Consider the following 15222-nt stretch of genomic DNA (forward strand, 5'->3'; position numbering starts at 1 on the left):
GATATTATAGTGAATATTTATTTTGTTATCTTATTTTTGATGAGCTAAAATTTAATATTTATAATTATTTATAAATTATAAAAATTTAAATTCAGTATTTGCATTATTATTTTCTATATTCAAAGTCTAATATATAATATAAGTTTGTACGAAAGAAAGAAAGAAAAAATTAACTATGCTGTGGAGTACTTAATTTTTAGTACATAAATAGTTTAATTTTTTTTTTCTATACTGTTGTAATACATGCAGAAAATGTTTATTTAAAAGATTATAATTTCAAAATATAATCAAAAGTAAAATAATAATATAACATATTTAAAAAAAATTATATATATATATATATATATAGTTATAGATAAATTGGTAAATAATATGCAAAACGTAATACGAACACTTGTTATTCGTGCTGAAAACCTAACTTCGATCTTGTACCAAACTAATTGTTTGCAGCAAAGATGTTTCTCTCAAGAAGTTTAAGATTTTCTCTTCTTCCATTTCTTCCAATTCTCAGTTCCCGCTTTTGCTCTCACTCTCACTCCCGAACCTTCATATTCGACGAAGCCATCTCAAGATTCAATCGCATGCTTCATAAGCGCCATGTTCCTCCCATCTTCGAATTTGGAAAGATTTTGGGATTCTTTGTGAGGATGAAGCAGTACCCTACTGCTATTTCTCTCATCAAGCAAATGGAGCTCAAGGGAATTCACCCTGACCTTGCTAATCTCACCCTCCTCATCAATTGTTTCTGCCACTTGGATCAAATGGCCTTCGCTTTCTCTGTATTTGCCAAGATTCTCAAACGGGGTTATCACCCAGATGCCGTAACCTTAAATACACTCATCAGAGGTCTCTGTGATAGGGGTGAGGTCATGAAAGCACTCAACCTTCATGACAAAGTAGTAGCACTAGGATTTCAGGTCAGCCACTTTACTTACGGGACTCTCATCAATGGATTGTGCAAGATAGGAGAAATTAAAGCTGCCGTCGAATTGTTCAGAACGATTGAAAGTCGATCAACGGTAATGTACAACATAATTATTGACTGTCTTTTCAAAGATAAACATCCAAAAGAAGCTTATGATTTGTATTCTGAAATGGGTGTCAAGGGAATTTCTCCTGATCTTTTTACCTATAATACTCTGGTTTATGGCTTTTGCTTAGGGAATCAGTTAGAAGAAGCGCTTGGTTTCATAAATGAAATGCTATCAAATAGCATCAGGCCAGATGTTTATACGTATAATATATTGATTGATGCATTATGTAAGGAGGGAAAACTACGAGAAGCCAAGAATGTGTTAGGTATGATGGTGAAAGCTTATGTGGGACCTGATATTTTTAGCTTTAATGCTTTATTGGATGGGTATTACTTAGTTAATGACGTGAAGAATGCGAAACAAGTATTCAATGCAATGACCAAGATGGAAGTGAGTCCTAGAGTTTGCAGCTACAATATCATGATAAATGGACTCATAAAGAACGAAAGGGTGGATGAGGCCATAAATCTCTTTCAGGAAATGCAACAGAGGAATGTGGTTCCTGATATATTGACATACAATACTCTTATAAATGGACTTTGTAGGATGGAAAGGGTGAGTGAGGCCATAGATCTCTTCCCGGAAATGCATAAGAGGAATATGGTTCCAGATACAGTGACTTACACTACTCTTATCAATGGTTTATTGAAAATTGGAAGAATCTCTCATGTTTGGGATCTTATTGATGAGATGCATGATAGAAATCAACAACCGGATGTAATCACTTACAATTGTTTGTTACATGCTTTGTGCAAAAGCTATCAACTAGACAAGGCATTTGAATTATTCAAGACAATGACGTTAAAGGGAATTCAGCCTGATTTGTACACCTGGAACATACTTATTCATGGAATGTGCATAGGGGGAAGACTTCAGAAGGCACGAGATATCTTTAAAGATCTTTTAATTAAAGGCTACCATTTAGATGTATGGAGTTATAGTATTATGATCAATGGTCTTTGTAAAAAAGGTTTGTTTGACGAGGCATTGTCCGTATGGTCCAAAATGGAAGACAATGGTTGCTTGCCTAATGAGGTAACTTTTGAAATAATGATTAGGGCTCTCTCTAAAAGGGATGAGACTGTTAAGGCAAACACACTCCTTCTTGAAATGATCTCTAGAGGCTTGTTGAAATCATAAAAGGTGAAACCTCATATATTAGAGGAGCGTGACCTCCCTGCAACTTATGCTTTCCTTGTTGTATATTGGATGTGGAGATGATATATTTTTTTTATTGTGTACCCTGTATTTTGATCGCTATAGAACTTCTGTTTTCTTTGACATTGCATTTTTACTGTACAATTTGTTTAACTGATTAGTACAGGGGTTGAAATCAATGATTTCGTTGTCTTTCAAGACCAAACGGTGACCTCCCTCCCTATGTCTAAAATCTTGATGGTTTTCTTTTTAACTGTTTGATATTACCCATTCATGTTGGTCAGAGCCCAAATATGATTTTCCTTTAGGGCCTTCATTGTTGTATTGTACTTCAGGGAAACCATATTTCTTTCATTATTGTAAAAATCACATTTTGGCAGCTTGAGAACAAGCCCAATCCATTCGTCAAGGGATCATACCTCCGTTGTTGACTTTGAAATTGTAAATCTTATTGGTCGTGGAGCATTTGGAAGGGTTTTCTTGGCAAAAAGGAGAACAACTGGTGATCTTTTTGCAATAAAGGCATGTATACTTTATGCTTCTTATTCATCTGTTGTATCATCACTTAATCTGAACAACCATGTACTTGTGTTTGTTTCATGCCTGATTGTGCATTGTACTTTTTTGTGGCTTTTATAGAAGCAGTTCTTTTAATGACATTGGGTGACAAGTTTTTATAATCTGTGTAGAGTTTTATTGATGCTTACAACACTGTGTATGAATTGAAATGTTTATTATAGGGCAAAAGCCCCTTTTCAAGACTCCTTTAGATAGCTTACTGAAAAATAGAGATCATTTATATACAGTTCTTGCTGTACTGCAAATGAGTTATGTAAGCTGAGGTGCTGACCTAGTTAGGATCTCAATCTTGTATAGTGATGCTTTTGCAGACCTTTAAGATTAAAATAAACTTGCTTCTATCTTGGTTTATGCTTTTACTATGTATCTATTCATTCATTATTAAGGATATTAGGTTTTGCTTTGATGAGGAAGTTGCCAACACTTTCAGTTCAAGCAATGCCACCTGCGGGTCTGTTGGATTGGAGCTGAATAAAAGAGCTTGAAGAGTCAATTTACTTGTTGACCTGCTAATTGAGTTACTTGTAGGATTAGTTAGTGCTAGTTAAGTTGAATCAAGTGTAATCATTGATTTTTTACCTGTTTTCCAGTTTTTAAATAGCTGTTGCAACGTGTATGTCATGTTTACTTCTTTACATTCTTAGTTTTACTTTGTTGAATTTAATCATCCATTATGCCACTATTTTCATGTTCAATTTTCACTGAGACATTTCATCAAACAGTTTTAGGCACTTACAGTTTTTTCCGTTTTAGGCACTTACAGTTTTCTCCGTTTTAGGCATCTGTAGTTTACATCTATTACAATAGAACTTGTAGTTGGTTGAAAGACAAGTTTATCTTAATTTGTAGGAGACGTAGTTGTTTTATCAGGATGGTGCACCTGAACTATGTGGTTCTTTTATTCTCAAAAGTAAGCTTCTTGTATTCTTTGCACATTGCATCCTTGACAACAAAATAATTTCTAAATTATATAATTCAGAATATATGAAAATGAAAGATTAGTCAAAAGATTAGTCAATTTAAATTCTATAATTTAGAAGTCAATTTTAATTTCCATGCTACACAATGCAAAAGTTAAGATTTTATTTGCAATACTTGCCATCTTGTTAAACAGAAAAAACTTTCTTTCTCTGCTAGTAATTCTCATGCTGAAAATAGTTTTGATCTCATACATGTGCATATTCGGAGACCATGTTCTAGCATTTCTATAAATGGGTACAACAAATATATTTTTACTATATTTGGTGATCATATTAGTTTTACCTCGTTACTTTCCATGAAAAGAAAGCTGAAGCTAAAACTTGTTTGATCAATTTTATTGAATATGTAAAACTCAGTTTCAGAAAATTGTTAATGTGCTAGAACTTATAATGGTGTGGGATTTAAGGCAGTGATTACTTGAGCTCTAAAGGCATTATATATCAAACTACTTGTATTGAAACTAAGAACAAAATGCTCTTGTTGAACGGAAATACGAACATATTCTAAATTTCCCTTTTCAAGCTATTTTTTTTATCAATTCTGGAGATTTTCTAATGATTACTCTATTCTCTCTTCCTTGTGTTCCTAGTTTTTAATCATAAATTTTACCTCGGTAGTATGAGACAAAGACAACCCAGTCCTTTCACCAAAAAATTTCCAAATACTGATCCTTTCTTCCAATGACTTATAGAACCGATTTTTTAATATTCGTAAGAAACCTTCTTAATTATGGAAACATTGTACAATAAGTTATACAAATATCAATAGAGGTGTTAATTTGGCTCTTGGCCGACTCTTCATTAAGTCCCTTTTAGAGAGTCCCAAATGAGGGGTAAAAAAAATTCCAGTCCCTAAAAGCTCCTTCTCAAGTGTCAGGACCAGAGCTAAGATGGATTAGGCCTCCCTAAAAGTACTACTTTGAATGAGAGTAAAAGATCAAGTCAAGCCATCTCGGGTTGGTCATGACCGAAGATCAAGACTGAATAGAGTTGAGTTAGACCAAAAGGCAGAGACGGGACAGGTAGGGCCGACGACCCAGATGGGTAGGGTCGGACCGACAACTTAGATTGGCCGAGCCAACCCAACGACCCAGATGGGCGGGACCGACCCTGATGACCCATATGAGCCATTCTGACTCGTTGATCCAAACGAGTCGGTCCGACCCGCCCTGAAGACTTAAATAGTCCCACAGCCTAGACGGGGCTGATATGGGATGACAACCAAGGTAGGTCGGGCCGAGACGATCCAAGCCAATGTCCTAGACATGTCGGTCCTAAGCCAATGACGAAAAACTTAATAATATATTTTAAGAAATAATATATTTTTCATGTTTAAGAAGAAAGTCTATGGACTGGTCCTGACCTACAAGACTTTTGTGGATTTTTGACCTTGTGAGTTTTTTCATGTGAAGCTTTTCGGCCTATGAGCTTTTTCGGCCCTAACCTACCATGTGGGCTGGACCTGATAATTCTAAATATCAATAAAATAATACATCATGATAGTACATTTTTTAATAGATGTTATTACATGAAAAAGAACCTTTAGAAGTAAAATGAACGAACTTGGATCAAAAAACTATAAGTGTTTTAGACATAAGGAGAGACGTAACAGTTTTGGTCTCCACAGAAATCATTGATTTCAACCTGTTTACCAATCAGCTAGACAAATTCTACAATAAAAATGCAATGTTAAAGAAAATGGAAGTTCTATTGCAATCAAAATGCAGGGTAAAAGATAATTATATATATATATATATATATATATATATATATATATATATATATGTATATGTATGTATGAACTCCACATCCAATATGCAGCGTGGAAAGCACGAGAGGTCACACTCATCTAAGGGTGGGTAAAAATTTCAATTTTTATGATCCAATCCATTTTTTCTATGATCCAATGCATTTAATATCCATTCTATTAAAAATCCAATCCATTTAAAATCCATTTTTTTGGATCTGAATATCAATCTATTCTACATTTTATATATTTTATGGATTGGATATCCATTCTCGAAATCTAGATTTTCAAAATGGATAATCCAAAATATCTAATCCAAATTTTCACTTTATATTTTTTGTTAGGTTAGGCTAAAGGTTGAGACGGACTAGCCCAAATTTAGTCGTATTTGATTGAGTTGACGTGATCCTATACAAAATTTGGCCGAATTAGGCCAAATTCTGTCAAGTCGGTCCCGATCGAGATTTGACCTAGTTGGTCCTGGACAAAATTTGGAAGTATTTGGCCAAATTTGTCAAATTCTTTGGTGTCAGCTCTATGAACACAAATTTGGATCCACATCCATTATTTGGATCCAAAATGGATGTGGATTAGATTTTCGATAGGACTGACACCATAAAATTTGACAGATTTTTTGTCGAGGCCAACGAGGCCAAATTTGAGCATGGGATGAACTTTGATGACTTTCGAACGAATTTCGGTCAGGGACGACGTGACCAAATTTGGGCTAAAGTCGACTCGACAAAATTTCAGTCGAGATCGACTTGACTGAATTCGACTGAATTTCGGCCAAGGCCGTTTTGCCTAATACGACCAAATTTTGGCCAGAGCCGACTTGGCCAAATATGGCCACATTTGGGCCAGGGCTTGATCAGTCAAATTTTGGTCATGGTTAACTCCACTAAATTCGTCGGCCAGGACCGACTTGACTGAATATGACCAATTTTCGATCACAACCGACTACGTTGAATATAGTCAAATTTCGTTCGGGACTTACTCGATCGAATACGACTAAATTTGGGCTAGTACCGACTCAACCAAAATTTGATCATGACCAACTCGACTGAATTTGGCCAAATTTAGGTTATGACTGACTCGCCTAAATATGATCAAATTTCGGTCGCGATCGACTCTAACGAATACGACCAAATTCAGACCAGGACCAACTCGTTCAAATTTTGGTCGAGGCCAACACGACCGATTTTTGACCAGAGCTGACTCGACTAAATTCGACCGAATTTCGTTCGTGACCGACTCAGTTGAATACGACCAAATTTCGATCGTGACCGACTCATTTGATTTGAATACGGTCAAATTTCACCCTAGGCTGTCTCAACCAAATAAAACCAAATTTGGGTCAGGGCCGAATCTCAATCGGGGTCAACTCGATTGAATTCGACCAAATTTTGACTGGAGCCAACTAGGCTGAATACATCCAAATTTTGGTCGCGGTTGTCTTGGTTGAATACGGTCAAATTTTGTCTAGGTCGACTCAGCCCAATGCAGTAAAATTTGGGTCGGGGTGAACTCAACCGAATACTTCCAAATTTTTTCCAGGACCAGCTAGGCCAAATTTCGATCTAGACCGACTTGACAGAATTCAATCAAATTTTGTATAGGGTCACGCCAACTCAATCAAATACGACTAAATTTGAACTAGTCGGTCTCAACGTCGGATGTGAGACAACGTGGGACGTGAGACCTGAGACGACATGGGAGGTGAGACGTGAGACGTGAGACGTAAGACATGAGACGTGGCACGAGGGACGTGGGACGTGGGACGTGGGACGTGAGACATGAGACGTGAGACGTGAGACGTGAGACGTGAGACGTGCGACGTGCGACGTGAGACGTGAGACGTGCAACGTGAGACGTGAGACGTGAGACGTGATACGTGGGACGTGGGATGTAGGGGTGGCAATACGGGCTGAGCCCGACGGGCCAGCCCGTCAGCCAGTTATTAAAGGAACGGGTTGGGTCAGAATTTTTAGCCCGTGGCCCGTTCTAACCCGGCCAATCTAGCCCGTAAATATGTCGGGCTGCATGACGGGCTGGCCGCAGGCTGGCCTGTAACCCGTGTGTGATGAAAGGCTGACCCGTGTGATGAAAGGCTAACCCGTGTGTGATGAAAGGCTGGCCCGTGAGACTAAAGTTTTGTTTTGTTTCCTTTCGACGTAGGGTTTTTTCTTTTCCCCCAAATCAGTGACCCACTCTCCACTTCGCGTTCGCACCACTGAAACGCACTCACCACCGAATCGGTCTCGCACCACTGACTGGCGACGGCGACGACGTGAACCATGGAGGATGACGGCGACGGCGCCCCAAATCAGTGACCAGACGCACACCACCACGCACTCACCACCGATCCACCTCGCACCACTGACTAGCGCCGCGACGACGACGACGTGAGCCATGGAGGATGACGGCGACGGCGCCCCAAATCAGTGACCAGACGCACACCACCACGCACTCACCACCGATCGACCTCGCACCAGTGGACCACCTCGCACCACTGGACCACTCCGACGCGACCAACAAGCAAAGCGAAGAACGTTCTCTCCCACTTCGCGAAGAACCAGCAGCGATCATCTCCGACGGTGGAACAACGATCAACGATTGACGCGAGCAAGGATCATCATCACGATTGACGACGACGTAGGTTCGTTCCCGATTTTCAATTTTCGATTTTGTGCCCTAATTTCTGGTTCTGCTACTGCCATGGTGATTTTCAATTTTCGATTCCCCTTTCTGCCCTAATTGTTGTGTTCTTCTGCTATTGCCATGGTCTCTGTTTCTAGCAAATATTTTTCGATTCCTCAATTCTGCCATGGAATTGGGTGGTGGCGGCACTACGTGCAAAGGATCAGATGGGAAAATATTGCTGTTGTTATTTGTTTATTGCATTACTGTATCAGTTTGGTTTGGACAATTTTCGATTGTGGCAGTGTGTATTGTAATGCTTACTATTGTTGTGTTGTGTTGTGTTATATTGTATATGTCATCTTCAGTTTTTTAGTTTGGGTTTTGTGTGATAGGAACCTCATAAAAATAATGGAAGATTCAGTTAGCAAACCTAATGATGGGGATGTCCATGAAAAATCAAATACTGTAACCGACAGTGTGACTGAGGATAACAAAACTGGTGAAACTGATAAGAAAAAGAAGAAGTTATCATCCTCTGATGTTTGGAAATTCTTTACTAAGATTGGGGTTTGTGAGGATGGAAAAGAAAGGGCAAAGTGTAATGGGTGTAACCAAAAATATATAATTGGTGGTGTAAGATATGGTACTTCCCATTTAAAGCGTCATATTGAAAGGTGTACCAAATGTAGATTTGATGATGTGGGTCAAATGATGGTGGACATGCAAGGAAAATTGAAAGCCAAAAAAATAGACCAAATGGTGTCTCGTGAATTGTGTGCTAATTTAATTATTCGACATGGTTTACCATTCAAATTTGTTGAGTACCCTGAACTTAGGACTTGGATAAGTTATTTGAATCCTGAAGCAACTCTTGTTTCTAGGAATACTATTAAGAAGGACATATTGAGAATATTTAAGAGAGAAAATATCAAGTTAAAGGGTGAGTTGCATAACATTACAAGTAGGATTTGTTTAACCTCTGATCTATGGACATCTTACACTACTGAAGGTTATATAAGTTTAACAACACATTATGTTGATTCAAATTGGAAGTTGAGGAGCAAAATTCTTAACTTTTGCCATTTCCCTCCACCTCACACTGGATTTGAGTTGTCTAAGAAGATAAATGCATGTTTGCATGATTGGGAAATTGAAAAGCGAATATTTTCTATCACCTTGGATAATGCTTCTAGCAATGATGTATTGGTGAAAACTTTAAAAAATCAGTTGGTTTTAAATAATTCATTGGTTTGTAGTGGAGAGTTCTTTCATGTGTGTTGTTCTGCTCATATTTTAAATTTGATTGTACAAGAAGGGTTGAAGGTACTTGGTGATGCTCTTGATCAAATTAGAGAGAGCATCAAGTATGTGAGAGGTTCTGAAGCTAGAATGATTAAATTTAAAGAATGCCTTCAACAAATAGGGAACATTGATTCATCAAGTGGATTGTGTCTAGATGTTCCTACAAGGTGGAACTCAACCTTTTTGATGCTTCAAAGTGCTGTTAAATACCAACGGGTTTTTGAAAATTTACGCTTAGTTGATGAAAATTACAAGTATTATCCATCTGAGGAGGCATGGAAAAGAGCAGAAAAGATCACTGTTTTCTTGTCCCCATTTTATGAAATTACAAATTTGATGTCTGGCTCAAGTTATCCTACATCCAACTTGTATTTTTTTCAAGTTTGGAAAATTCAATGCCTTTTAATAGAGAGTATGCAAGATGGAGACAAAGTTATAAGAAATATGGCTGAAAAGATGATGGTCAAATTTGACAAATATTGGGATGAATACAGTATTGTTCTTGCATTTGGGGCAATTCTAGACCCAAGGATGAAATTAGTTACATTGGGTTTCTGTTTTGAAAAGGTTGACCCTCTTTGTTGGGAACAAAAGGTGGAGAAGATAAAGGACAAATTGTACATTCTATTCTCTCAGTATTCTTCAAATACTTCAACTTCAAATGCTCAAAAGCGTTCCTTGAGTGATGTGTTATCCTCATCTTCCTCGAAGCCAAACCTATTTGATGTAAGTTATTTACTTTCTTCTAATTTTATAATAATTATTGTTCATATTAATATTCTTTTATTTTGTTTATCATGTTAGGAATTACAACAACGTAAACTTCAACTAGTGGCTAAAACGGGAAAGAATCAACTTGATACATATTTGGATGAGCCAACATTGGATATTCATTTTTCAGTAGCTTTAGATGTTCTTGAATGGTGGAAGAGTAACAATGAACGTTTTCCAGACCTTGCTTTGATGGCTAGGGACTTGCTAAGCATCCCGATTACTATTGTCGCATCTGAATCAGCATTCAGCATTGGTTATAGGATTCTTAATAAGTATAGAAATTGTTTGTTGTCAACAAGTGTGGAGGCAATTATTTGTACTTCTAGTTGGAAGCATGGTTTTTGTGATGGTAAATTGTTTATTATAGATGTCTTTAGTTCCTTTTTATTCTTATACACAATTTTTTATATCGTAATTTTTTGTTCACTTTATTTTGTTTAAAGATTATGAAGACGATGACAAAGACAGAAAAGTAGAGCAGACTTGTTCCAATGCTGCCTCTAATGATCCTGGAAGTGATACAGAATGACAATTGGTATTTGTTTCTAATTTATTGAATTGTCTTTTCATTATAAAGCATCCTCACTTATTGAATTGCCTTTTTTTTAACAGAAGTTAGATTGAGTTCAGATTTGTTGGGTTGGAATCAGATTACTGGCCTGTGAATTTTGAATGAGAAGGCTGATTGCAATTGTTCCAAAAGAGTTCCAGCTGAACAGATTACTGGCCTGCTTGTTTCAGCATTGTTTTAGATTTTATTTTGTTTCTTGTAAGGGAAAATTTGTAATTTCCTTTGGATAGTCAAATTAGTTAGTTCAGATTACTTTGTTAGGAGCTTTATTTGTGAAACTACTCTTCAATGCATGCATTTCTGTTCTATTTTGAATCACAGGTATTGCCATTTTTTTTCAAATCACAGGTATACGGGCTGGCCCGTTAGCCCGTTAGCCCGTAACGGGACGGGCCGGGCTGTTATTTCTGGCCTTTTTTCTCTTAACGGGCTGGCCCGTCCCGGCCCGTTTTCAATGGGTCAAAAATGGGCCGGGCCAAAACGGGCCGGGCTGGCCCGTTTTGCCACCCCTAGTCGGACGTGAGACGTGAAACGTGGGACATGGGACGTTAGACGTGAGACGTGAGACGTGAGACGTGGGACGAAAGACGTGAAACGTGAGAGACGTGACAGACGTGGGACGTGGGACGAGAGACGTGAGAGACATGATAGACGTGGGACGTGGGCCGTTACACGTGAGACGTAAGACGTGAGAGACGTGGGACATGAGATGTGAGACGTGAGAGACGTGGGACGTGGGACGTGGCACGTGGCACGTGGCACGTGAGAGACGTGAAACGTGAGAGACGTGCGACGTGCGACGTACGACATACGACGTGCGACGTGAGACGTGAGACGTCCGTAAAAACTAAACCTTGAAATTTATATTCACAAACTTTAAACCTTACAATTTAATTGGAAATTTTAGAAGTTTAATAAAATAATTGTTAATGTATACATAAATTTGTACTTACAAATTTAAATTATACTCTTGTACAAAAATTATTAATAAAAAGAGATTAAATAGATATAAAAGTTAAAGAATAAAAATATGAGGGAAAAAGTAATAATTAATGTTTATTTAACACATAAAAATAAAAATTATGAGGATAACAACAATAATTTATATTTATTGAACTCTTAAATGAGCGGAAGGAAGCAGAGGATGATCTGAAAAGTTAAACTAAGGATGGACAAAAAATCTAATTTTCATGATCTAATCCATTTTTGCTATGATCCAATCCATTTAATATTCATTTTATTAAAATCTAATTAATTTTATTGGATTTGGATATCAATCTGATCTACATTTTATTAAAATTCAATCCATTTTATGTCGAATTCAGTTGAGTCGGCTCCAGTCAAAATTCGGTCGTGTTGGCCTCAACCAAAATTTGACTGAGTTGGTCCTGGCCTGAATTTGGTCGTATTCAGCGGAGTCGATCGCGACCCGAATTTGGTCATATTTAGGCGAGTCGGTCCTGACCTAAATTTTGCCAAATTCAATCGAGTTGGTCATGACCAAAATTTGGTCGAGTCGATACTAGCCCAAATTTAGCCGTATTTGGTCGAGTAAGTCCCGAACGAAATTTGACTATATTCAACTTAGTTGGCTGTGATCGAAAATTAGCCATGTTCAGTCAAGTCGGTCCTGGCCGACAAATTTAGTGGAGTCAACCCTGACCGAAATTTGATTGATCAGGCCCTGGCCCAAATGTGGCCATATTTGGCCAAGTCAGCTCTGGCCAAAATTTGATCGTATTAGGCAAAATCAACCCTGGCCGAAATTCAGTTCAATCCAGTCAAGTCGATCTCGACTGAAATTTTGTCAAGTCGACCTTGGCCAAAATTTGGTCACGTCGTCCCCGACCGAAATTCATTCGAAAGTCATCCAAGTTCATCCCATGCTGAAATTTGGCCTCGTTGGCCCCGACAAAAAATCTGCCAAATTCTATGGTGTTAGCCCTATGGACACAAGTTTTAAAAAAATTAATTTGAATTTATTTTATGAAAATTGGATTTTGGATTTTGAACTTGATCCAAATATTTAGATCTAGATTTAAAATTGATTTAAATATTTGCATCTGGATTTTAAAAAAATCCAATATACTTTTTTTGAAAAAATGGATTTGGATCCAAAATCTAATCCAATTGTTTGGATCCAAAATGGATGTGGATTGGATCATTAAAAATTCAATCCATGATCACCCATATAATAAAAATAGACTCACAAACGAGTTTACCTACTGTACCACCATGCATAGTTTAACCGTTCGTTCTCAAAACATAATAACAAAAATACCCACCACACCAAGGTCTCTACTGCCAAGAAAAACAAAGCATTGATGCATTATCAAGAATGCATTCATGTTGTGGAGTAATTAATTTTTAGTAAATAAATAGTTTAATTTTTTAATCTTTTTTTTCTATACTGTTGTAATATATATAGGAAATGTTTATTTAAACGATTTTAATTTTGTTAGAAGTCTCACATCGACTAGAGATAAGACTAATTTACAATATATAAATGGGTGCAAATCTCACTTTACAAGCCGATTTTGTGGGATTAAGTTAGGATTAAAGTCCACTTCTAACATGGTATTAGAGCCATCTTAGAACCTATCATAGCGAGTTTTGTGGTGCAAACCTCACCTTACAAGATTGATTGTCTATTAGAAGATAACCATCCAAAAGACATTATATGTTTATTTAATTCTTAATTTTTAATTAAGTTTAGAATAATAGTAGATATTTGATAATATTATCTAATTATAAATGTATTGGTTTGCCTAAGAATTGTATCTTGTTATCTATGCAGGAAAACCACAAAAATAGTTAATTATTTTTGTATACAAATTTCACGTTAGAAAAAAAAAACTTTTTATATCAGTTATATTCATTTTAAGAATTAACTAGTAAGAGACGCGTATCTTCATTTTTGTTTTATTTGATAATGGGATATTTTTAAAACAATCTATATAAGCTCATCAATCAATATATTAAGAGAATAATTTTCAGTCAATTTTTTAAATATTTTTAATGTTGTAAAATCTTATAAGCACATTTGTAATTGGATGAGTCCTTACAGAAGTTACATCTATAAACAATAACTTAGTATGCAAGAATGGTCACAAATCCTAAATTGTTATTGATTTTTAAAATTTTGAAATTATGTATTTCATATGTCTAACCCTCCACTAATTTATCCTCCCACAAACCTAAGGTTGTGTTCATTTGTATAGATGGATTTGAGAGAAAGTATGAAGATGAATTTGTGTAAATTTAGTGGATAAATATATGTGTTTTTTGAGTGAGTTTAGAGGATAAAATGAGTCAATTTGGAGATAAGTTTTATGAAAGTTAGTTAAAGATTTGATTAATGTGATAGATAAAATAAATTGTGAAAATAGATAGATTTTGAAAGTTACCAAAATACCCTTAATGAAAAAAGAGAATGATTTTGTAATTTGATGTTATAAAAATAATTAAAAATAAATAGTACGAATTTAAAAAATTAAAAATTATATAAAATTAAAATAAAAAAATTTAATTTTTATGAATGGAAAAAAAGTTATAAAATTAAATGAGGTGTGTAATATATGAATCTCAACATTGTAGATGCAAACCAAAACAATATACAAAGAAGCTAAACATAATTGGAATTTGGTATCCTTTAAACACCACCATAATTACAATAACCACTTATATTTTCAAGTGTCAACATAAACACCCTTTGTAAGCCATATAATAGAGAATGTATTGCATAAACCATCACACACAAGCACTCCATCTTACTAGCGCAGAACCTTCATTAAGTAATTTGCTTTACCAAACTTACGCAAATCTTCAAGCTTGAACTCTAGCGACGTCCACGACCAACGAACACTGTCAACAAGGGCCACCACCTTGACCAGTTATGGAGCACCTAATGAACTCCGACCAACCTGAAAGAACACAAAACAAGTTAAAAAAAATCATCATATACACACAACACCGGTTACATAACCGGTGTCACTTTTTTCATTGCACCACACCGGTTACGTAACCGGTGCCACACACACATCACCGCACCGATTATGTAACCGGTGCGCCACCCCTCACAACCACGACCAACACCGGTTTACTTCACTCACACCGGTGCAAAATGCCATTAAATAACACCATCACACCATTGGTTCACTTCACCCACACACACACCAATGCATGTTCACAGTAAACAACACCACCACTCACCTTCGAACGATGAGAGAAAAGCTTGGTTCACGTGCTTGGTACAAATAACACGGTTAATTTGATAAACTTATAATATACTCAAATCTGGGCATATAAGTGAAGATGGAATGGATCCCGCCGCGCCTGCAAATCCATGCATATCTGTTGAAAAGAACAAACGCGTTGCCACAAATTCATCTGTGCAAATACACACAAACAATATCAACACAAACAATATCATTC

General features: G+C 36.6%; 1 protein-coding gene and 1 long non-coding RNA gene across 4 annotated transcripts; both read left to right on the forward strand.

The window, feature by feature from the left end:
* Positions 1-382: 382 nt before the first annotated feature.
* LOC114182017 (uncharacterized) lies at positions 383-3453 on the forward strand. Of its 3 annotated transcripts, none has more exons than XM_085671820.1 (2): positions 383-2714; positions 3166-3453. In XM_085671820.1, exon 1 carries the CDS (start codon positions 456-458, stop codon positions 2172-2174), a length of 1719 nt encoding a protein of 572 aa, XP_085527946.1. In that variant the 5' UTR covers positions 383-455; the 3' UTR covers positions 2175-2714; positions 3166-3453. The 3 variants fall into 3 exon arrangements, with proteins under 3 accessions (XP_085527946.1, XP_085527945.1, XP_085527947.1); XM_085671819.1 differs by having other exon boundaries at positions 3202-3453; XM_085671821.1 differs by having other exon boundaries at positions 737-1019; positions 1162-3453.
* A 7162-nt stretch (positions 3454-10615) lies between these two features.
* On the forward strand, positions 10616-11103 carry LOC146886647 (uncharacterized). The gene is made up of 2 exons (XR_014994204.1): positions 10616-10752; positions 10830-11103. It is a non-coding gene; the product is annotated as an uncharacterized LOC146886647 (long non-coding RNA).
* Positions 11104-15222: the final 4119 nt, after the last annotated feature.

Source organism: Vigna unguiculata, chromosome 4 (assembly GCF_037176805.1).
Source record: "Vigna unguiculata cultivar grain cowpea cultivar isolate G323 ecotype 2 chromosome 4, ASM3717680v1, whole genome shotgun sequence".
Lineage (NCBI taxonomy): Eukaryota > Viridiplantae > Streptophyta > Magnoliopsida > Fabales > Fabaceae > Vigna > Vigna unguiculata.

Coding starts and splice junctions, on each gene's coding strand:
- LOC114182017 (XM_085671820.1), top strand. CDS start 456: ATGTTTCTCTCAAGAAGTTTAAGATTTTCTCTTCTTCCATTTCTTCCA.